The sequence below is a fragment of the Megalobrama amblycephala genome, linkage group LG3 (assembly GCF_018812025.1).
Source record: "Megalobrama amblycephala isolate DHTTF-2021 linkage group LG3, ASM1881202v1, whole genome shotgun sequence".
Lineage (NCBI taxonomy): Eukaryota > Metazoa > Chordata > Actinopteri > Cypriniformes > Xenocyprididae > Megalobrama > Megalobrama amblycephala.
The window spans coordinates 61386461-61411161 of NC_063046.1; the positions used below are offsets into that span (position 1 = coordinate 61386461).

Here is a 24701-nt window from a genome sequence, read left to right on the forward strand (position 1 = left end):
ATCCAACATTTGCCTGTTATGGTTTCAGCGATGTTAATGCATATTAAATAAGTTAGTTAGTTTTAACTGAAGGTTCAAGATAACTCTGTAAACTACAAATGTGGGGAAAAATTCAGTTAAAGGTTTGCACAGAGTCAGCGTCCAGAGTCAAGGGACCTTAAACCCAATGTTATAAAGAGAGCTACTAACAAAGTGTTGTAAAATTCAATTATGTAAACAGTAGCCTATTGCTATTTTGCAGAGATAACCCTTATGGAAAGAAAATATATTTCCCTATATATGAATGATCAATATATTGCATGATTTAACAGTATTTATAGAAGTGCACAGAACCGACTCAATGAAAGCTTAGTAAAACTGTCATCAGAGCCTGTGGCAGGTTGAACTTCCTCAGCTGGCGAAGGAAGAACTGTCTCTGCTGGGCCTTTTTCACAATGGAATTAATGTGATTGTCCCACTACAGGTCCTGAGAGATGGTGGTGCCCAGGAACCTGAATGACTCCACTGCCTCCACAGTGCTGTGCAGGGGGGGTTTCTCCTGAAGTCCACGATCATCTCTACTGTTTTGAGTGTGTTGAGCTCCAGGTTGTTGTGACTGCACCAGACAGCCAGCTCTTTAACCTCCTGTCTGTAAGCAGACTCTTCACCGTTTTGGATGAGGCCGATGACTGTGGTGTCATCTGCAAACTTCAGGAGCTTGAGCTTGGGTTCTTAGGGATGCAGTCATTTGTGTAGAGGGAGAAGAGCAGTGGGGAGAGCACACAACCCTGAGGAGCTCCAGTGCTGATGGTGAGGGCCCTGGATGTGAGTTTTCCCAGCTTTACTAGCTGCTGCCTGTCTGTCTATCAGGAAGCTGGTGATCCACTGACAGATGTGAGCACAGAGAGCTGGTCAGTTTATTCAAGAAAATATCTGGGATGAGCTGAAGTCCACAAACAGGATCCTTGCATATGTCTCTGGTTTGTCCAGATGTTGCAGGATGTAGTGCAGTCCCACATTGACTGCATCGTCCACAGAGCTGTTTGCTTGATAGGCAAACTGCAGGGGGTTCAGCAGGGGTCCTGTGATGTCCTTAAGATGGGCCAACACCAGTCTCTAAAATGACGTTAAAACAACAGGTCTGTAGTAATTTAATTTAATTTAATTTGGTTTCTTGGGTACAGGGATGGTGGAGTGTTTGAAGCAGGAGGGGGCTTCACACTCTACCAGTAACCTGTCTGTCTTTGCTACTTGTTACGGTTATGGATTTTGATATTCTGTTCGGTTTCCTTTAGTTCATGTTTTCCTGCTCTGTTTAGTTTCAGTTTCTGATAACTTCCCTGTTATTTTCTATGGTTACTGTTAGATTATCAATCCCGAGGCATGCCTCATCCCAGTCCTCTTAATTGGCAATTGAATGAACAATCTCAGCGCTGAGGGAGAGTATAAAGTCTCATTTTTATTTAGCTGGGTCAGAGATTATATAGAAAGAGTACGAGGGGTGTAGTACAGATTTAACCAATGAGAGAGAGAATACATCATATAGCTCATGGTATAGGAATGTGATACATATAGAAAAACAAGTCTAAATATGTCCATCTTCCGGCCAAGTACCCATGCCTTCCTGGGGATCCACCCCTTCCATACAAAAGGCAGAGACCACTCCCTGTCTCCCCATTAGATCCAAGCAGAGCCTCATACCTTACATGGAAGTTGTTCCGGTACATAAAGAAATCCAGATGTTATTGTAATGGATGAGGCTGGTACTCATTCATCCAGCCACTGGAGGGAGCCCTCTCCTGAATACTAACTTGGACTCTTGCTCGTTGGTTACTTCCTGTTTCACTCCTGTATAAATAGACATGCATTTCCACTGATAATTTGCGAAGTATTGCCAGTTTATTCACTGCCTTACCAACCGTGTCTCATTGCCTGTTTCATTGCCTTCTTGTTACTGACCATTGTGCTTGCTTTATTGGATTTTTGCCTTTTGGAAATTGTTTTTGCCATGGTTGCCTGTTTGGACTGATTACTTGTCACTGTTTATTCTGCCTGCATTATTGACTACGTCTCTGCCTGTTGTATTGGATTTGGTTGCTGATATTTATTAAACTTCCAGCATTTGGATTCCATCTTGCCTCCATGTCGAGTCCCTCACAGTTATAGTATAGAATAGCTACAGCTTCAACAGAGGACAAAAGACCCTCAGTCTACCTTCCTTCAATGCTGAGACCAATACGTTAAACATAAAATCTTTCAGTTACTTTTAATTATCAGCTGTGTCTTAATTAGTTCTTTATCTCAGTTGTCCTCTGTAATGTGTATTTCTCCTGCATTCATGATTAAAGTAAATTTTGTTACTATTCCTTTGTCATGCGCATTCTCTCCAGCCACCTGCACTTTACACTACTATCACTCCGAATGTATTTGTCTATTTGATACATCTTTTTAATTCATTAATCATTATTAATTCATTTGTATTTATTTTTTACATTTGCTGAAAGGGGACCTATAATGCAACTCTCACAAGATGTTATATAAGTCTCTGGTTCCCCCAGAATGTGTCTGTGAAGTTTCAGCTCAAAATACCCCACATCACATTGTGTCTCCCTATAAATGCAAATGAGCTGCTGCTCCCGGCCCCCTTTCCAGAAGAGGGCGGAGCTTTAACAGCTCAACAACAACAAAGCTGGAGAATCTCACGCAGCCAAAATGAGGATTGTCAGTAACAGTGTTCAGCCTTACATTGTTCAAACCGGAGTCGACACTGATGGAGAGACTCAGGAAGAAGTTACAACTTTTGGAAATAAACTGGACGTTTCTGAATGGTTAGTGGATAAATTTATGTAGTTGCTATGGAGTTGATTCAACTCATCCACTAGCATGTGTCGTCATGTTCATCTTTTGTGATGAATTGACCCTCGTTTGTGAAGCAGTCCGGTGTAAAATGACGGCATGACAACAACACTCTACTACAACAACTCTTCCTCTTCTCTAAAGCAGCCCAACATGGCCCCGCCCCCTTTGTTATATAACAATATTATATAGTTTTTTTTTACAAGTTTGATCTTTATTTACCTTTCTTATAAAACAATTGCCTTTCACAATTAATAAAAGAACACATTATACACACACTTTATATTTAATGATATTTAATGATTTGTAGATTACATTTAATAGATACACTTTCATGAAAACATTTGCATTTGATTGTAAAATGTCATTATACATGTTTGGGGCTGTGTTCTCGACGCATTTACAGTTTTGACCAGCCGATTTTGGCGAATCATTTTGCGAACTAATGGGTTCAATTGTTTATCGTATCTGCTTAGGTTGGATTAGAATGTCTTGTTACATTGTTGTGATGAACACTGTAATGTTCAAAAAATTTCTAAATATGTAAAACTGCTTTTTACAAGATGTTTAACAATAGATGCTTTCCAGATGAAGTGCTCTTGAAGATGTGCTATCTGGGTCAGTGCAACAATATCAGCTCCAAAATGACTTTCAGGCAGTTGGAGGACTGTGTGTGTGTGTGTGTGTGTGTGTGTGTGTGTGTGTGTGTGTGTGTGTGTGTGTGTGTGTTAGGCATGCTCATTCTGTTCGATGTTGGCGACAAGTCCCTTTGTGTCAATAGTGGCAGGAGGCCGTGTCAGGTCAGAGTTGATATAGAGTCTGTTGTCAAACGTACACTCTCCAAACACAGGCCTGGGGCTTCTCTTTAGAAACAGAAATGTGGCAAGCCCTGCCACTGCAATTATGACCAAGACGACCCCAACTGCAATGCCCGCAGAGCCATGAGGAGCATCTTCCACCACAGCGACTGCAAAATGAAACAGCATTAAATATTTCATTCATGTTATGAATTAAGGTGTAAACTTTCACAGCCCTAATTATAATTAATTTGAATTAATGAAATGTAGATACATACGTGGTAATGATGGTTTCTCTGTTGGTGGTATAACTGAAATATAAAGACATTTTTGTACATGTTAACGAAAGGTAGCCTATTCTATTAAACTGAATGGAAAAAATAAACAAAGTTGCATTTGCTTGGATAACTAACCTTTTGCAGTCTTGCAAATATAAGGCCTGTAAGCATTGCAGTTTGTAGTACTCCACATTCCAGTGCTCGACTGGACCTCCACACAATAACCAGCTTCATTTGGCATCCGGGCTTTCCAGTTTGTGTAATCTACCACCGTATTATCAATCCACATCCATTCACCTGTGACACACACACACACACACACACTGTCAGATGGTGCTTCTGAGATCATTTTGAGTATTGTGTTTGTCTGGATTAAGTATGTTTCTAACCCGTATGACTGCGGTGCATGCCAATCCAGAACGATTTGATTCCATCCTGCATGATCTCCAAATTCTGAATGATAAACTTGGATTCTACTGAGTCCTCGATACTCAACAATGATGCCCCTGAAATTAGAGACTGTTTTTACTTCCGCAATCATATTTTTTCTGTGATTGACTAGTGATTAAAGGGGTCATGAGAAATCAGATTTTTCTTGATCTTTCGATATATAAGAGGACTTTGTTCCATTAAAACATCCTGCAAGTTTCATAGCTTAAAGGGTTAGTTCACCCAAAAAATGGACATCGATGAATAGTTTTACATCATTGCACCATAAGCCCCGCTTAGTTGCTGACATTTGCCTACACTGGATGCGAGCATTGCGCCAAAGCAAATAGAAGCCATTAAAATCACTGATGCTGTCTACACTGATACAGTATGCAGATGTGCGTTCAGTTTCTGACATACAAATGGACAAAAAATTACCGCTTTGATGTGTCCAGTCTAAACAGCTTGTTTGTGTCTCTGTACAGACTTCAGAAGGACAGAAACAAGTGAATGGTTTATTTTAATGGTGTCCCGGATCATGTCAGAGGATTATATGTTTGTTTGGAGCATTTTATTTTGTAAATGAGGCACAGTGTAACGCTGCGTTCACACCGAACGCGTCTGGGGCGTCAAATTCGCGTCAGACGCATCTAGTTGGACGCATTAACATTTTGAAGTCAGATGCTTCAGACACGCGTCGAATTCGCTCTATTCGCGCATCTAAACAAAGTGTGTTCAGACGCGAATTCGCGTCATCTCTTTCTGCACAGGTCCTCTGAATAAACACATCATCTCATCAGTTGGAAACCAGTAGCGGCAATTTAACTTGGTTATGCCGGCCGGCTTTTGCTAGCTAGCAGGTGGGCTAGTATCAATGGCTAAAATCATGCAAAGCGTTTTACAACTAACCAGATTGTCAGATTTCTTCGCTTATCCTCTTCCAGGCAAGGTCCTTTTTATTTCTGTCCTGATAAAAATATGATGACACATCATGAGTGGCCACACACAGCGACTATTATCTTTGTTCTGGTCTCCACCGCTAATCACGTCATAAACACATTACTACCAAAGCAGAGTCCCTGATTGGTTAACGCGCCATGAATTTTTGACAAAGTTCAGATTTTTCAACTTGGGCGTCTAGGGCAGCCGATTCGCGCCATGCTAGATGCTTGATTCGCGCCGCAGGACATCTAGACACGCGTTTACATTGACTTAACATGTAAATCAGATGCCCCAGATGCGTTCGGTGTGAACGCAGCATAATGGAGAGTTCACAAAGGGAAAAGTTTCCTTAAGTGGACTCTTAACCTCATAACTTAGGGGTAATGAGGTTTCTTAACTTACGGGCTTTCATGCAACCCTGCTCTGCCACTTAAAAAGGACCATTTCAGACAAAAAATAATCGTTTTTCCACATATACTATATTATATATTTTTGATAAAATCCAATGGCTCAGTGAGGCCTGCATTGACAGCAAGATAATAAACACTTTCAGATGCCCAGAAAGCTACTAAAGACATATTTAAAACAGTTCATGTGACTGCAGTGGTTCAACCTTAATGTTATGAAGAGACGAGAATACTTTTGTGCACCAAAAAACAAAATAACTATTTTATTCAACAATATTTAGTAATGGGCGATTTCAAAACACTGCTTCATGAAGCTTTACGAATCTTTTGTTTCGAATCAGTGGTTCGGAGAATGTATCAAACTGTCGAAGTCACGTGAATTATTGAAATTTCGAAACACATGATGTACTGAAGACTTGTTTACTGAAATCATGTGAATTTCATGCTCTGAACCACTGATTCGAAACAAAAGATTTGCAAAGCTTTGAAGCTTCATGAAGCAGAGTTTTGAAATCGTCCATCACTAGATATTGTTGAATAAAGTTGTTGTTTTTTGTTGTCATTATTTGGAGCACAAAAAGTATTCTCGTCTCTTTATAACATTAAGTTTGAACCACTGTTCAACATGACAGTCACATGACTGTTTTAAATATGTCTTTAGTACCTTTCTGGGCATTTAAATTGTAAATTTATTTGCTGTCAATGCAGGCCTCACTGAACCATCAGATTTCATCAAAAATATCTTAATTTGTGTTCTGAAGATGAACGAAGGTCTTACGGATTTGGAACGACATGAGGGTGAGTAATTAATGACAGAAATTCATTTTTGGGTGAACTAACTAAGCAACCCAGCCCTGCCACACTTCAAAAAAATAATTGTTTTTCCACATATACTATATTAACATTATAAGTGAACCTCAAGTAACATGTCATGATCCCTTGTAATTTTATTCCAATGCTGTTTGAAATGAAAAGTGAAAGTGAATGAGTATCACATATTGTATTATCAAAATACAGTATCATATACTCTATTTTACAACCAAGTAGTATCATGTGAATTCTCTTTAAATTAAAACAGATTATCTGCTTAACACAAAGTAATGCCTACCTATTCTCATGCATTCCACTGTGGCATGAGCCCAGTTGTCCGACATGGAGGCCATGAAGGCATAACAGTGTCCTCTGAAAGGAATCCAGGTTTTACGCTTCTTTGGCTCTGGGCAGTTCCCCGGCAACTGAGGAGGGTCTGTGGGAGCGATGTCTGCGGGGCAGTGGAAGAATGAAACGAATAAAAAATTTAAGGCATTGCACTTCAAGTGTCTGTTTTAATGTTAAAGTTTAAAGCTTTAACTTAAAATTACAAACTGACTGAAACACCTTCCAGCCAATCAGAATCGAGTATTCAGACAGACTATGGTATAAAGTAAATTATCTACTAGTGCAATACAACACCAGTTCTCAAGTTAAATTATGCAAGACCATCTATATTTTTATTGCATGCAGAATTTTGAATGAAATACCTGTGGATCGCTTGCAGAGGGAATAATACGTGTTGTTGCATGTAGCCGTTTTCCAGTCGCCATCCGTATCAATATATACACAAGCTAAATTGTTTCTGGGTTCTCCTGTTGCCCATTTGCTGTATCTTAGAAGCCAGTTGTCCACCCAGCGGTAACGACCACTTGTCTGAAGCAAACAAATTTCATTCGTAAGGCTCTTGTCATTAAAAACATTTCTTAGCATTCTAGTGGCGAATATGATTTTGTCATGTTGAACATGTTCAACATCTTTTGGAGCATTTTTGCCCCTAATTTCCGTGATGGCCGGGGCGGGGCTCATTTTTGAGAGGACGAGTAAAACGGGTGAAACATGGACTGATATTCCAGGATCCACAAGGATGTTGAACTTAAAAAATATTTATAATTTGTCAAAATCTCGGTAACCCATGTGTCTCATGCACATGTTATGTTAGTATATCATAATTAGCTTGATATAATAAGCTTTATTATTTTATTTTGTAATGTGCTTTTATGCTTACTTTATGCACATGGGAATTATAGATTTTCAAATGTGATTTTGTACCAGGTTGCTGTTGAGGCCGATCCACAAAGGCTCCTTAAGTTTGCTGACTCTAAGGATGGTGTAAGCCTGGCTGATGGAGTCAAGCACACTGGCCAGATCAGCATCATCTGCTTTACACTGTCTCCTCGCTTCATCCCAGCTCATTTTCTCCATCTGCACCTTGTATGAATCATTCCCCAGTGTGAAAAAATGTTGTGGCAATGCTGTGGTCACAGGACGAGGGAGCTGAGAGTCTATAACACAAAGGTTAAACACTTTGAAATGAACAGTTTCCTGGTTAAGTGGTTAAATAATACTGCAGAGATTAGCTGTGACCAATGCATTTATGATGTAGTTAACTAAAATCATTGTTTTAATGTACAGTTATTTCAGGTACAATGTTTTGCAGTGTTTATTTTCTTCTCCCCTCTAACCTGTTGTCCTCTTGCAGATGAAACCTCTTTTATCTCCACAGTCTTCGACTTTCCACACACCTGTCATCTTTTCTGGGCTTCTAACCATGACGACACAGTCATAGCTCTGGAAGGAACAGAATTCAGATAAATGTAATAGCTAATGTAAATTGCTGTAATTTTACAAGGTTAGTGTAGCAAGATTATTTTGAAGAAGATATGAGTTCACATTCACAACACAACATCTGATGAGCAAAACTCTCTAATGGCTGCTTTAAGGTCAGTTTAAAGGGGTCATGAAATGCAGTTTCAGATTATTAAATTGTTCCTTGAGGTTAGTTTAAAGTGTTTTGGACCATCCTCAATTTCACTCTCTGTGAAAAAACGTAATTTTGAAGGGGCGTGACCTCTTGCAGGAACTGAAGTAAACGCCCACTGTTGTGATTGGCTAACTTCATCGCACCATATCCACGCCCACGCCTATCCATGGGTTTCATGTGACGTCACTGTATGTTATCGCCGCCATATTTGTGTCCGGTCACAGCTGCGCGCTCTGTTTAAGTCTATGGTGACAGCAGCTACAACTACCAGAGGAAGGCCAACGAAACACTCTCAGAAGGTTCACAACAAATTTACAATATGTCTGGGATATGTGGTGCTGTTAGCCGTTTCAACAGTCGTCAGAACTACAAATTTATTTGATCCCAAAGGAGTTAGATCGGCGGAATTATTGGCTTCATTCAGAAAGGACCACACCACTGGCAGCCAAACAGCAACGCACAACATTAATAACTGCTGGGACTGTAATTTACATAACATTATAATTGTATACAATATTGTATTAAAATATTGTGAATTCTAGTTGGTGTGTTTCGGCGTGTTCTTACAGGATGAACAAATTCACGACACGAGCTGACTACATTACTTAGTTCAAGTACATGCGTGCATGATTTTGTGCAAATATAAGTTGTAATTTTATGTCTAGCTTGTATAAATATTTATGAATTACCCTATATAGGATGTGTTCCTTTGAGTTAATTAACCTTCTTGCAAAGTGCTTAATTTTACGGGTGTTCATTCAGCTCGTGCAGCTCAAATAATACTGTTATCAAAATGAGATGATTTGAGAAAAAAATCTGTTATTGTTCGTGATCCTTATTAATCAAACCATGTGTTGCTGAATATAATACGAGAACAATATAAGAGCTAGTTATTAAAAATAATGCATTCATTTAAAAAAAAAATGAAAGCTTTAATATTACTGTAAACATTTAATGACTTAATCATTGCTGTATGAGCTGCGCATGCTGAAGTTGAAGAGAATAAAAACTCATAAACTGAAAGTTAATTAACTCAACGGAACACATCCTATATAAAATAATTCAGATATTTATACAAAATGAAAATAATACTTCAACTAGTATTTGCACAAAATCACGCATATATGAACTTAAAGTAACGTCATGGAACTCCGAAACACAGCAAATAAGCACAAATAATTCACAACGTTATGTTATAAGTATATACGACTATAATATAATTTATAAGAAGACAGTCCCAATCATATTAATGTTTTGCCTTACTTTTTGAGCGCTCGCGCTGAAGCTATATGATCATCAGCTCTGTGGGTTATTTCCTCAACGAAACACATCCTTTATGAGAATAATCAGATATTTATACTTCATAAAATTAATATTACAAGTTTTATCTGCACAAAATTACGCGAATGCACAAGTGAAGTTTGAACAAGTTATGTAATCAATGTTTAACTCCAGTAGACGCCCTCAACAACACGCTGAAACAACAACATAGAGAATTCACAACATTTTATTACAATAGTGTTCTCGTTATAAATGTAAATGACAGTCCCAGCAGTTATTAATGTTGTGCGTTGCTGTTTGGCTGCCAGTGGTATGGTCCCTTCTGAATGTAGCCAATAATTCCGCCGATCTAACTCCTTTGGGATCAAATAAATTTGTAGTTCTGACGACTGTTGAAACGGCTAACAGCACCACATATCCCAGACATATTGTAAATTTGTTGTGAACCTTCTGAGAGTGTTTTGTTGGCCTTCCTCTGGTAGTTGTAGCTGCTGTCACCATAGACTTAAACAGAGCGCACAGCTGTGACCGGACACAAATATGGCGACGGGCATAGCGGAAGTGACGTCTTTGAAACCCATGGATATTCTGGCTGGTTTCTGCTTGGTTTTGAATGTTTTTTTCAATTACTTGTCCTTGGTTTAGGGTTAAGGTTAGATTAGGCTCCTGAGCAGTCCTATAGACCTTATTTACCAGAGAAACAAGCGCGCCGCCATCTTTAGAAAATTGTCTATGAACGTCCATTTTTGCGGCAGCCCTGTATATTTCTATGGCATCGCTGTTGAAGAATAATTCGCTGGTGAAGTGGATTAACCTGTTGTAGAGTTAATGAAAGTTATCATGAGCATTGTTATGATTAAAGCAGATGTCTTAACAAATGTCAGTTGACCGGGAAGATTTTAAAATGAGCAGTTCATTCATAAATACGTAAGACTGCTGCAGAAGTCAAAAGACAACGAGCGCAGCTCTGAAAAGGGGCGGAGATACATAAGGTCTATATTTTTGGGTATAACTCTATGTTGCATTGTCCGATTTGGCTCAAACTCAGTTTGTGTGTATTTCACTTTGTGCTTCGTCAGTGTATGAGGTTTTTAACACACTAGCGCCACCTAACACTGTGAATGTGACTATATTTGTTTCATGTTTTGGCTATAAATTCTTGTTTCAATGTGCTATCTTGCATGTGTCATCTGTTTTGTGGTCAGACAAACATACAAAGTCAGTTCTGTCATGACAACTCTCGGGAGATTGGCATGGTAATTAAGATTGAAATGGTAATGGATATGGCAATCTAGATCTGCTACGCTGCTGCTGCTGCAGAGCAAGTACCGAGTCTTGCTACTGCCAATACATTCACAGATATTGCTGTGAGCATGTAAGACATGCTGCTGCCGCTGCACATGTAACTTACATGAATGAACTCCCGTAGCAAATCTATACAGGTGGAGCTGGGGAAGGTGGAGGATAGACTGCTAACAGCGGTTTGAAAGTTTGAATGTTGAGCCGCTGATGCAACAACAACCAATCAGCTGTGCTATGTAGATAATGACGTGATTGTTCCCAAATGAGTTAAAGACCTATCAGCTTGCGCCATCTAGAGTTTCATGCCAGAACTAAGTAATTAAATTTTGTGTTCCTGATGAAACTCTGATGATTGTGGTAATCTTTATAGATACTGGATAGCCTTTGTCAGCAATATGGTGCGAATACCTGCCTCTGAATCAAAGTAGCCATACATCCTGGAAGACCCATCCGGGAGTGATGAAGGTTGACCCTTGGCCCAGTTTGTGTAGCTGACACCCTTACCATCAGTCCACAAAAACCTCATCTCCCAATTGACATCATTAAAACCAATCCATATGTCATCGTCTGAACCAAGCATTAGAGTAGTGAGGAATGCTGCAAGCAGAATCAACAGGTCATATTTAATTCATTTTGTCGATCGACTGACTGGTTTCTTGCAAGTACATGCAAGTCCCCTACTGCTGACGTTGCATGTGTAATAATAACCAGCTTTTTGGTGTGCATGTAAATGTGTCACAAGTGCAATGCTCACCTTGCTCTTCATGACCCTGAATGGACACCAGGTTGCCTCCATGTGAAATGCAGTGATCCCGAGATTTATGCCACGTCATCTTATTATTAAAAAACTTGTAACACTATTTGAAAATAGAAGTGCTTTGAATTAGAATGTGCAGATTAAATGTGGGCCTGGTAATATTATGTTTTTATGATGAAATGACTCTCACTCTGCCACGAAACATGGTCCATTCTGGAGTACAGCCTCCTGGTGGTACAGTGGAGGGCAACATGGTGGTGTTGACAAAGTCTGAACTTCTTTTACAGATAGAGGGCAAGGCCACACCACAGTTAATATCATTCCAGAAACCTTTAAAAAAAACATATTTCTAATCCTTTGAGCAGGGAATAGAGGATAATGCAGCAATAAAAACTTGTCACATGTCTTGGCAAATATATGACATAATATTGTTGGTGCAGTATATAAGAAAACTGAATTGGTGTTATAAGCTTTTGTAAAACTACACCCATAAACCAATATTAATTGTGCAAATAAAAACCTTAAAAAGCATGCTGTCAATCATATTGCTAGTCCATCCATATACCTTAAGTTATACTTTGCCTTTATTGTTGCTTTTTATAGACTGGAACAACTGATATTCTTCCACATCTAACATATACCCATTTAACAACCCTTATCAGAGACAATTATAGTTCTACAGAACCATCAAAATCAATAATTATTATATAATCGGTGATTATTATCAATCATCCATATTTAATCTAATATTTGGGACATGAGGTATCTCAACAATGCATTAACATATTGAGAGGCAGTGGTTCCCAACCCTAGTCCTGGAGCCCCAACACTGCACAGGTTTGATGTCTCTGAGGTCTTGGAGTCTCTGCTAATGAGCTGATGAGTTGAATCTGGTGTGTTTGATTAGGGAGACATCTAAAGGGCTGTTTACAAGACACAGTTTTCAACTGAAAACAGAAAACTTTGCATGCGTTTTGGACGTTCATTTACATGATAGTAGGGTTTTGGGGGCCTGAAAATGCAAACTTTTGAAAATGATACTGTTATCATCTCCATGTAAACTACTAAAACGCAAATTTGTGAAAACGATGACATCATGCACATGCATATTATGTGTTTAGTCTACAGGTGCATAGTGTTTCTTTACAATCTGGCAGCAGAATACAGCATTATTTAGTCATTTTTGCAGAGAAAACAGATAAACTTTTAGTACAATTGTTAGTACATCATTGTCATGTAAAGGTCTGATAAAGAAGCACTGGGATAAGAACAAGATGGTGCACATGGCGTTTCTGGACCTCGAAAAAGCATTCAGTCGAGTCCCACACAAGCTCATCTGGCGAGCACTGAGATCTCATGCCATCCCAGGAGAGTATGTGAGGTGGGTCAAATAACTGTACCACAATGTCATGAGTGTGGTTTGATGCCAAGCCCTAATCTCAGAATCCTTCAATGTCATTGTTGGCTTCCACCAGGGAATCAGCCCTGTTCCCTCTTAAAAATTTGGTTGCAAGAATTGCCTCGACCGGGTTAGACGACTGCAAGGAAGACCAAAAAAGTGGTGGATGGATAGCATCACCAATGACCTGCTCAACAGAAACTCAACTCAGAGGACATCCACGACAGAGCCAAATGGAGACAATAAAGCAAAGCACCAGACCCTGTCCCAAATGTGCCGTCCAGGGGTTACTCCAGGACCAGGGTTGGGAACCACTGCACAGTGTGATCTAGTGGTCAAGAGCTATGGAAAATGGCTATTTTTGCTTTTAACTTCTGAAGAGTTTGACCATAAAGCACGAGACTTGTCTCTTTAGATTTAGTGCTGCATGCCGAGTCAAAGGCTACCTTAATTTGAAGTCAGCATCACAGAATGTCTGTAAAGTTTCAGCTAAAATACCCCACAGATTATTTATTATACTACGACGTAAATACCCAGCAAACAAAGCTTTTTTCCCCTGCAGAGTTCAGCTCCAGCCCCAACTAAACCCACCTGAACCCACCAAATTGGAGTTAAATTCTACAGGATGTTAACTGGCCCTCAAGGAGAAGGATTAAACACCCTTGCTTCACACCACACTGACATGATACACTGAACAGTACTGATGAGGAGTCCTTACCCATACTCTTGTAAATGGTCACACAGTTCTCATCATTATTGGCAAAATTTGGTTCATTTTGATCCCATGCCGTATATACAACAGGTGAACCATCCACCCAGCTATAAACAGAACAAAAAAAAAAACAGCACAAATGTACTTAAATTAAACAATGTCTTGCTAAAATGATCTTTTGCATAATAACTAGTTTATGCACACTGGATCCAAGTCTTTCATACTCACCTAAATGATTTGTCCAACTCCACCCTCATCCCAATGTAGTATTGACCCTCTGACCTCCTAGATATCTGTAAAACAGTGTCAGTAGCCCTACTCAATGATAATGCAACCATGTTACAACATTTAAAAAAGACAGAATTTGAGTGATTCCCCTTTGTGCCAAGAATCTTTTCTTTGTGTTTTGAATGAATTGGTTGAATGAATGGTCTACTAACTCACTCATAAATACAGTACTTACAGCCTACCTAGAATGTGCAGAGAAAAGCGGAGTGATACAACAGTGATATTAATTCTATATCAGTACACGTGAAAGGCTATCCAATCAGATTCCAGGTCCAGAACTAACTGCTGCATAAACAACAATCAATATCAAATATACAATACAACATTATATTATCCTGCTCACAGCAATTTACCTGCTTCCATAAAAACTTCCTCTCTGTTTGACCAGTAATGACAACAAGATCGGCATGATTCTTCTTGCAGTACGAGCGAGCATTTTCCATAGATAGGAGGTCTTCATTAATGAAGTACTGACTACCGTTGTACTGGATCCAGCCATCAGATGTCATGTTAAATTGCACTGTAGGATAAAAAGAACATAAGTTATAATTGTCTTCATCTGCAATTATGTGATTTGTACTAGTCAGCTACTGTAAGTAAAAAGCTGCAAAAATGCTCTCAAATATCTTCTGGCTGTCTAAAAATGATAACTCTGACATCATTTACTGAAGATAAAAACTCATTTTGAGAAAATGGCCTTTTCAGATATGTATTATAATTGAAATCTACATACACAAATAGATAAAGTGCAAATAAGAGCAATATTTAAAAGTGTATTTTGGATGTTTTCTTTCCACTAGTTTGAAAAAACACTTTATTAAATGCCAAATAGCCCATAATCTCACAATTCACCGATGAATGAAAAAAACTGTGTTATTGCCAGTAGTGTCTTGTCTTAAGTTGTAAGTGAAGTTAAAAATTACTCTCAAGTCAATGTGTTTTAGTCCCAGGTTCAGGGGTTCAGGCACTTTAAGGCCTTTGGGCACATGCGTAAAAAAGTATTATGTTTTAATTGGCAAATCTGTAACCATCTCGATCATAGATGGAAAAGACAATTTACAGCCAATACAGGCAATTTAGCATAGAAAATATATGGTTTATAAAGCTTTCGAACAGTTATCGAAGATTGAGCCAAAAACCTAGGACTAGTTCACCAAAGTTGATTTTTGAAATAATCTCCCATATTCACATTCGATGGACAGCAGCGGTCCTTGAGGCAAAGTTGCTCAGAATGAGGAGTTCTACCATGTGGTATGAATTTCATGGGCGTGTGTGAAAAATCAAGTGATATACAATTCTTATATTGATTTCTTTCGAATTTCTCACAGGTCTCTAGGGCCGTGAGTCAAACAGGCCCAGTGATTACGATCGGCCTCTGTTAACCTTGTCTGATAGCTGCGCAAACTTTGTGTTTTCAAGATACACAAATGACCTCAAAGGCAGTCTTGGCACCTTGGACAAAATTTTTTCCATGTTATAGCGCCACCAAGTGGCCAGTCACCACATTCTTTTTCACACGACCACAGAATGAGCTCTTACATACATGTGCCAAGTTTGGTGAAAATATCTCATTCCATTCACGAGTTACAGCCAATTTTAGTAAAAGTGGCTCTGGCCACTTCAAACGTTTTGGCGGCCCTTAGAGGCCGTGAATTGAAATTTCAACTTGTTTAATAATTATTGACAATCAGACTCCAGAGAATCTTGCTGTACTGGATTGGCTCCGATCATGCCAAAAACGTAGGACTAGTTCGCAAAAGTAGGTTTTTCAAAAAAATCCAAAATAGACAGTCGAATCTGTCTTGAGCCAAGAAATCCAACAATATAAGGCACTTGAGCCAACGCCTAAGAGTTTAGGAGTTATGAGTGATTTCGTGCTTTTCACCACTGTTGTGCCAGGGGTAGATTAGGCCAATCAGGGCAAGCCTTGGTGACGTTGTAGACAGTGTGAGTACTACCAGCCCTCAAATTTCAAGTCTCTACGATATACGGTTTTGTCTGCCCAATCACTTTTAGGGAAAAATGCTGATCCTTTGAAATTTTAACAATTACAATAGGGTTTCAGCGCTACACGCTTGAACCACTAAAAAATAATAATAACATATTAATTTAATGAAGAGCTAAACATTAAAATCGTGTGTAGAAAATACCTGAAAAAAAGTGAATGTTAATGAATAATGGACATGCAGCACTTAATTACCTTGGGTTGCAGTAGTTGGTGGAGGTTTTGGAGTTGTGCCTATTGAACAAACAATAAAAAAAAAGCATTATTGTGCAGGCAGTTGTTAAGTGCATGTGCCTATTACCATGCCTGTTGCCATTGATTGTTTCTTTGAAGAACAAATAAACACATGAAGAACAAAGAAACACATCAACACATTACATAGAACAAATGTTAAGTTTGCATTTACGCTCCAAGACTTAATGCACAGATCTATTTTACATACATTATAAGATCTATGCATGTGTACCTATTGGTATCTGACAAATCCAGTCATTATAGGATTCACAATCTCGATCGTTCCACTTGCGTCCATAATAAAAGGCACTTTCTGCACAGTGCTCTTGATTGTTGTAGTTGTTCGGTTCTCCAAACCCCCAATTCTCAAAATCAGACTAAAAAGAAATGCAAACACACATTCACATTGTAGATGATGATGCAAAAAAGTTTGAGTAGGTGTGATGAAGTGGACAATTCTTTTCTTACCAGAAGCTTTTCGATAATAAACATAAAGATTCTAAAATAATTCCAAGTCAAATAAATAGATATCTGCATGTCTAATTATTTGATGAGTAGCCTTGTAATAAGCAGGATATTGTACAGTTAGCCGGTGTTCTAACAATATATGCTACCTATCAGGATGTGCGATCAACATTATATTTGCATGGTTTTAAAAGTAGGGCTAGGGTTTGTGGTAGGTTTGTAAAACCTCACACCATTATCACACCACATGAACATTATGCTGGTAGTACATTCTGACGAGTTATTATTTCCCTGATGAAATGTGCAATTCCCATTGGCCGACGAAAGGTCAGGTGATGCAGCACACTACGTCACAGAAACCGTAGAAGGGCATCTGCCTCATCACATTCCCAGATTCTTTGTCTTTGAGAAGATGTATGTTTGCCGTGTGTTTAAGTGTTTGTGTGTTTAATACAGGAGTTCAAAAATGTCAAAACAGTGTAGGAGATGTGTGTTGCCGTGCCCTAACTTTATTACTGTATAGCTGGTGTAGAAGGATGAGGCAGATACGGATTTCCACAATCATGAACAATACTTTAATATACACAGGCAAGGAGTACCCAACATACACTTTAACATAACATTAAGACGGACGAGGAGTGAAAGGAGTGAGTGCCATATAAAGGGAGTGCTGATAATAGAGTCCAGGTGCAAGTGATGAGTGATGATGAGGAGCTGACGAGGGAAGTGAGTGCAGGTGACGAAACAGGAGGATCATGGGAATTAGAGTCCAGGGGAACAAGGGATCTGTAACAATTACGAGTAACGCTGTGTGCATTGCAACTGCTTTAATATGCAGAAGCTTTGCTCGTGTCTGGCTCTCTTCTCAAGGAAAGAGCATCAAGCAACTGTACCCCATGGTTCGGGTTTGCTGAGGCACCGCTTAGACAGAGATTATGGGGCTCACAAGTTGAGTTGGAGGAAATAGAGCAGGTGGGCATTCCCCCCCCCCCCCCTCTCTCCATTCTGAGATGGTTTAAGCCGCAATGACAAAGGTGGAACAGACATTGGCAAACTATCTCTTGTGTACTTCTGCATCATCCTGGAGAGGGCAGACCTTGTAAAGTAACATCTAGTGCGGTTGATAATGCCTTCGCGGCAACTGGTCAGGCTGATGCGTCCATGAACACCATGGCGGATTTGCAGGCAAACCAAGCCAACTTCCTAAAACAGAGATGCCCAATCCTGTTCCTGGAGATCTACCTACCTGCAGAGTTCAGATCTAAACCTGATCCAACACACCTATCTGTAATTATCAAGTGCTCCTGAAGATCTTAATTAGCTGATTCAGTTATGTTTGATCAAGGTTGGAGCTGAACTTTGCAGGAAGGTAAATCTCCAGGAACAGGATTGGGCACCCCTGTCCTAAAAATATATGGATAAGAGTGCAAGACTGACCCCCGAGGTGGTGAAAGAGCTCCGCCGGGACTCATGCCGTTGACTGTTCAATGGCCAATATGGTTGCCACAGAGAGGCATCTGTGGCTCAACCTCTTGGGGATCAAGATTCTCCTGGATGCCCCGGTTTTTGCCTTATGGCCATTTCGACAATGCAGTGAATGTTGTCAACAGGTTTTTAGGAGGCAAAGAAACAGTAGACGGCATTTAAACAAGGTATATCCTGTGCCATACCCAAGAACCGGTGGCCTCCACCATCCACCAATGGCCCAGCTCCAGCTCTCTTCTCTCTTGCAGAGAGGAGAGAAGTGCTAGTTTTGCTGCCCGAAATCCCCAGTGGGATTTCCGCCCAGTCTCCACTCGGCATTGCCATTGGAAGAGCCAGTGCCAGGATATGCAAACTGGGGGCAGTTGTAATTCCGGAGGGGGCCTGTGATATAAAATACCATTCCTAGGGGATTCCTCAAGGTGCACAAAAGGTTGTTAGAGTTGTTATCCCCCTTACAATCAGCAGTTCCCCCTTTTTGTCTCGGAACGACAAAGAACGCATGATACCGCTTTCATTTAGCAGCATGGCTACTTCCGCCAAATGTACCACCTTGAGTCCTTCGGACCTTAGAAAAAGGTTACAGGTTACAGGTAATGCCTCAAGCTTTCTGTCCTCCACTGTTTCAATCACTGAAGAAGGATATTTTAGATCAGATTTAGATTAGATTACATTATTTCTGTCATGACAACTCTGCTTTTATTGCTGCTGTTGATTATTGCTGCTGGTGCTGCAGAGCAAGCACAGGACTTGCTACTGCCAATACATACACGACATGCTGCTGTGAGCAAGTAAGACATGCTGCTGCTGCTGTACAATATAGCGCACATGAATTACCCGTAGCAGATCTATACAGGTGGAGCTGGGGAAGGTGGAGGGTTTCTGAAAGCGTGCTGCACTGCTAAGGCAAATGCTAACTCATGTATTTGAAGATTGAGCACGCAGCTCATTGGCTACTAATACAGCAGGAACCAATCATCTGTGTCCTATAGATAATGATGTGGTTCTGAGCAGGTTGAGTTAAAGGACCTATTAGCCTAGAGTTTCATGCCAGACCTTTGTATCGACTTTAATGAAAACAACCGTTTAGCACATTCTCAATATAATGAGACACCAAGTCATAATTATGAGAAGGTTTCTCATTATTATGACTTACAGAATCACATTTTTACTCAACTGTGTCAGAAACGGATTTCTATTTAAATGGAAACCACCAAAAATGGCTAATAGAGGGAGCAGTAATGGGAAAACACTTACAGGGGTTTCATCAGTCCACACAAAACCAGAATTACCATTCAGCATATTGAAGCCTATCCATGCTGGGTCTCCACTTATATACCTGCTGAATAATTAAAGACATGTTTATCCACATAATGCAGTGCCTTGGTGTACAAAATCATCATGTTGTAATGACCGCCAAATAATTATAGAGAGTTATAACAGTACAAAACACTCACGGTAACGAGCTGATTTCGAGTTGAGAGTGGAAGCTCGCCAAGTCGCCACCAATGGCTCGACAGAAATCACGAGCCTCAAGCCAAGTCTTTTTCTCATCCTTTTGCTTCTGGTATATCTAAGAAGTAGAAATTAAAAGTGTGATTGTGAGAAAAGAGATGAATTGCGGTCATGTGTTTCTGTGGCACTCCTACGGCACTCCATGGACAGAAACTTGCAGCAGCTAAGCGCAGAATGAAAAACAAAAAGACACATCCTCTGCACAGACCCTATGGCCAGCTTCATTCATTTTTTAATGAAAAATTTTACTTTTTTATTTTATTTTTTATAGAAGTTTTTACTTCATTTGAATGGTGCGAAAATTGATAAAGGTTTTGGCACTTGCTATGTGAACACAAAAAAAAAAAAATGTGGACATGATTCAAAAAGGTTAAATGGGGCTGAAAAAAATATTTACACTTGTGCTCCTCACGGTCAAAAATTTGCGCTTTGGAAATTAATGTGAAGCGAATTTCATCTAGTGGAAGCTTTCGGTACTGCGCCCCACAAAAAATCTTACTAAAAGCTAATTTTTTGAGATATCAACCTTAAATTTGGAACACAACTTTAGATGTATTGCTTCTTTTCCTCACAGTTTTAGAGTAAAATATGTTTTTGAAAAATATATGTTTTATATAAATTTATATAAGCATTTTTCAAAATAATAAACTGATTAACAGGTAATAAATGGATCATAAATATTTAATAAATATAATTTAGTACCACAAACTCCCCTATATAAAAGGTTAAATAAAAAACATCAAGAGGTCAATGTTTAAAATACCCATTAGAGGTCCTGGTTAAAGTTTTTAAAGCATTTTATCTGATTTTCCATAACCAGGTAAGTGTGGCTTTAGTAACAATGGTTAACGCAGCCTCTGGTCTGAGCTGTTACATGTCACCGTTTCAGGAAGGAGTGTATTTGTTCACATTTACCTGAACACAACTGCCTGGATCTTTTTTAATCCAGCCAATTGGACAGCTCAGCGGCTGCGTTGTTGGCGGCACTTGCGTTGTAGTAATACCCTCTGCCATTTTTTTACAGATGTACTTCTGTTTACTGTCACGGTTCAGAACATCCCATAATCCTGCTGAAGTTCCTGTTAACATGGCCACACAACCTTGGTGCCTTTCTAGGAGGTGAACAGACAGGAGAAGAAAAAATTTGACTTTTCAATTCAGGTCGATTCAGACATGACTGTTGCATGTCACACATTTCATAACAACTGTGATTACTGATCAACATACCTGGCATGCCTGCATTAAAGTGTGTGAATTTGACTTTATCGCCGTTACTCCACTGGAAGCGATCCAGACGTTCGGTGTTACACAGGCCAATCCAAAAATATTTCTCAGGCCTAAGACCGACCAGGCTAATGAGGAAAGCGTTCTCATACCTAAGTGAAGATAATACATTAAAATATTATGATATAAATGAATGCGTAGTTAAATATTATAATGAAACATTAGATAAGTGAATCTCAAAGAGTTGTCTTGGTCAAATTTCACTAAAGAGGAAATAGGAAAAAATAAATATTTTTTTCATAAAGAAACTGAAGCTGGATTTTAAGGACCATTAAGATTATTTGTGAAATTTTCATTACAAGTAAAGCAGTCCAGAGATAATCTTAACATGCAGTAAAGTCAATCGAAACAAAAAAAATCAACAACAAAAATATATATTAAACTGAAAATTTATATATATATATATATATATATATATATATATATATATATATATATATATATATATTTTTACTGCCTAAAGGCAAATTGATTTATTCTCCTCTGAACCACTAGATGGCAGCACTTTTATTCCATTTATTCGGCAGGACCCTCACAGTGCATTATGGGAATTCTCTTGCCTTAAAGTGCACATCAGTTGTACATTGATATTGCAGTGCATTATGGGGTTGAATCAGTGCACTCGATAATGTCCACTATGGTTTCTTGCACCATTACAAATGGCTGTCCCCTCAAATAGTGCCGTATTTAAGGGTATAGGGTGCGATTTCAGACACAGCCCAGGTTTCCGTTCCAGTCATGTGACTGAAAACTATGAATTGGTAAAGTCATAGTCCTGGGAGACACACTTAGGACTGCACATGCACATTGGCCCCACTGGTTCCAGCCTAAAATATATGCTTTTTTACCCTATTTAAGCATAAGAAATACCATTTATGGGACAGTTAATGTCAGATTTTATTTCTCATTTGAAAAAATTTTATTTGAAATGTGAGCATGGCAAGTAGTTTTTAAGATTTCAGGATTTGCTCATATAAATAGACTTGGTCTTGGATGGCGGAGGCGTTGCTAATACAGCTGCCGAGTTAAAGGGACTAGGTTGAGGTTTTGGCTGTCAGTAAATGATGTCCTTTGCAGGTTGGGAATAACAATATGGTATATAATACCACTTTTATGATTTATTTTCCCACAAAATGTGTTTCTCTATCGATGTTTAAAAAAAACAAAACATTTTTTTTCTTTCAATAATACACTATTAAAGCATAAGCTGTGTCTTTAGTTCCGATGTACCCGTTATAATCACCATCTCATCTGCATTACCTGTTGGCAACATCCACCAGTCGAGCTCCCGTCTTCTCACACTGCAGTTTGGCCTCATTAAACGTCTTACTCTCAATGGCAATATTGTAACAGTAAGATCCATACCGAACCCATCCCTATGGGCACCAAACACATGACTTCATCACAATTAAATTCATCATTTATATTTTTTAATTGTCATCATCTATTTTTTATAATTGTTGTTAATGTTTGTAAACAAAAAAAGTTGTTAGTTGACGTGTACATTAACTAATGTTAATAAATACAACTTCTGATTAACGCTGTGGTGCTGTTCGCGTGGTGTTTTTATTTCATTGAAATGAATGTACTATATTTTAGTTCGATTTTGTTTTTTATTTAATATTTTGTATTTTTAGAGGATTTTACGGTGTTAAATTATACAAATACATATTTTCAAAAACAGTAAGTTAACAGTAAGATTTTCCAATAGAAGAAATTTTCAATGCACTCATTTTTGACCGCAAACAGTGCAAGTCTGACTATTCAGGACCATTTAACCTTTTCAAATCATGTCCATGGTATTCTCTGTGTGTGTTTTATCACAAAAGTAATAAAAGATTATATATTTTAAACCTATACCAAAATGTATTTAAAATAGATTTATTTCATACTAAGTATGCTTCGAATCCACTAACATATTAATTGACATATCACTTAAGACTTACTGATATAAAATTATAATGAAACTTTATTTGGAGTACATCAATGCACATTTCTTAAAAGTGTTTTAATATCAATATTAATAAGGATTGTATGATCTTTGTATAATATCAGTCTTTACATGCAAGATATTTAAAATCTACCTAAAGTATACTTGCAATAGCTCCATTTTAGTACAATCAAGTATATCTTTAGTTGGACCTCAGCACTACTTCTGCACAATTAAAGTGCATTAAGTACAAAATTAGTTGCTCCAATTTAGCAGACTTTAAGTATACCAGATTTAGCACATAAATATGTAAATGTAGTATAAAAAAAAATTCGGAACAAAAAAAAAAAAAATGAAGCACATGCCCAAATAATGACAGATGGATTAACTTATTATTTAAATACATTTTTTTTGTTTCCTCTTTTTGTTTATGAAAGCATAAGCCGTAGAGATCTCGACTCACAGCTTGGCATCCGAGACTGGCGCTCTCCTCTGCTCCATCAGGTTTGCTGGAGGATTTCTTTTTGCAGATGTATCCGCGCTCCGTCTCACACGCGTGATCTGCCCATCTGCCCTCCTGTTACACGGACAAAATTAACCTAATGTTCTAGTTCTGTCTCGTGTTTCACATTAATCCTCACACTCTGTCTGATCGGTTACAAAAGGATGATATGGAGGCCCGTTTTCACCACGAAATAAAAAATAAAAAGAGTAATTGCGACTTTTTCTCTCAGAATTCTGACTTTTTATCTCGCAATTCTGACTTTTTCTCGCAATTGCGACTTTAAATCTCACAATTCTGACTTTATATCACACAATTGCGACTTTAAATCTCGCAATTCTGACTTCATATCACACAATTGCGACTTTAAATCTCGTAATTCTGACTTCATATCTTGCAATTGCGAGTTTATATCTCAGAATTTTGATGTTATATCACACAATTGCAACTTTAAATCTCGCAATTCTGACTTTTTCTCGCAATTGCGACTTTAAATCTCGCAATTCTGACTTCATATCACACAATTGCGACTTTAAATCTCGCAATTCTGACTTTCTCACATTTGCAACTTTAAATCTCGCAATTCTGACTTCATATCACACAATTGCGACTTTAAATCTCGTAATTCTGACTTCATATCTTGCAATTGCGAGTTTATATCTCAGAATTGTGACTTTATATCACGCAATTGCGATTTTAAATCTCGCAATTCTGACTTTATATCACGCAATTGCGACTTTATATCTCAGAATTTTGACGTTATATCACACAATTGCGACTTTAAATCTCGCAATTCTGACTTTTTCTCACAATTGCGACTTTAAATCTCGTAATTCTGACTTCATATCTTGCAATTGCGAGTTTATATCTCAGAATTTTGACTTTATATCACACAATTTACGATTTTAAATCTCGCAATTCTGACTTTTTCTCGCAATTGCGACTTTAAATCTCATAATTCTGACTTCATATATTGCAATTGTGAGTTTATATCTCAGAATTTTGACTTTATATCACACAATTTACGATTTTAAATCTTGCAATTCTGACTTTATATCATGCA

The 24701-nt window shown here is 38.5% G+C and overlaps 1 protein-coding gene across 2 annotated transcripts in view; it reads right to left on the minus strand.

Moving 5' to 3' along the window:
* Positions 1–3254: 3254 nt before the first annotated feature.
* mrc1a (mannose receptor, C type 1a) overlaps positions 3255–24701 on the minus strand; it is a 31290-nt gene continuing 9843 nt past the window's right edge. Inside the window, exons 9-31 of one of the 2 annotated variants that reach the window (XM_048186405.1) lie at positions 23600–23713; positions 22467–22582; positions 21150–21298; positions 20838–21034; positions 19865–19980; positions 19665–19746; positions 16693–16837; positions 16422–16460; positions 14575–14741; positions 14162–14226; positions 13940–14040; positions 12013–12152; positions 11820–11922; positions 11478–11662; positions 8184–8289; positions 7771–8003; positions 7209–7374; positions 6797–6949; positions 4300–4416; positions 4046–4207; positions 3911–3943; positions 3534–3802; positions 3255–3503 (exon numbers count right to left, since the gene is read on the minus strand). In XM_048186405.1, coding sequence (XP_048042362.1) covers positions 3564–3802; positions 3911–3943; positions 4046–4207; positions 4300–4416; positions 6797–6949; positions 7209–7374; positions 7771–8003; positions 8184–8289; positions 11478–11662; positions 11820–11922; positions 12013–12152; positions 13940–14040; positions 14162–14226; positions 14575–14741; positions 16422–16460; positions 16693–16837; positions 19665–19746; positions 19865–19980; positions 20838–21034; positions 21150–21298; positions 22467–22582; positions 23600–23713 — 2928 coding nt within the window. In that variant the 3' untranslated portion in view covers positions 3255–3503; positions 3534–3563. Of the gene's footprint in view, positions 3803–3910; positions 3944–4045; positions 4208–4299; positions 4417–6796; positions 6950–7208; positions 7375–7770; positions 8004–8183; positions 8290–11477; positions 11663–11819; positions 11923–12012; positions 12153–13939; positions 14041–14161; positions 14227–14574; positions 14742–16421; positions 16461–16692; positions 16838–19664; positions 19750–19864; positions 19981–20837; positions 21035–21149; positions 21299–22466; positions 22583–23599; positions 23714–24701 lie in introns of both variants that reach the window. The other variant, XM_048186403.1, reaches the window with a different exon arrangement.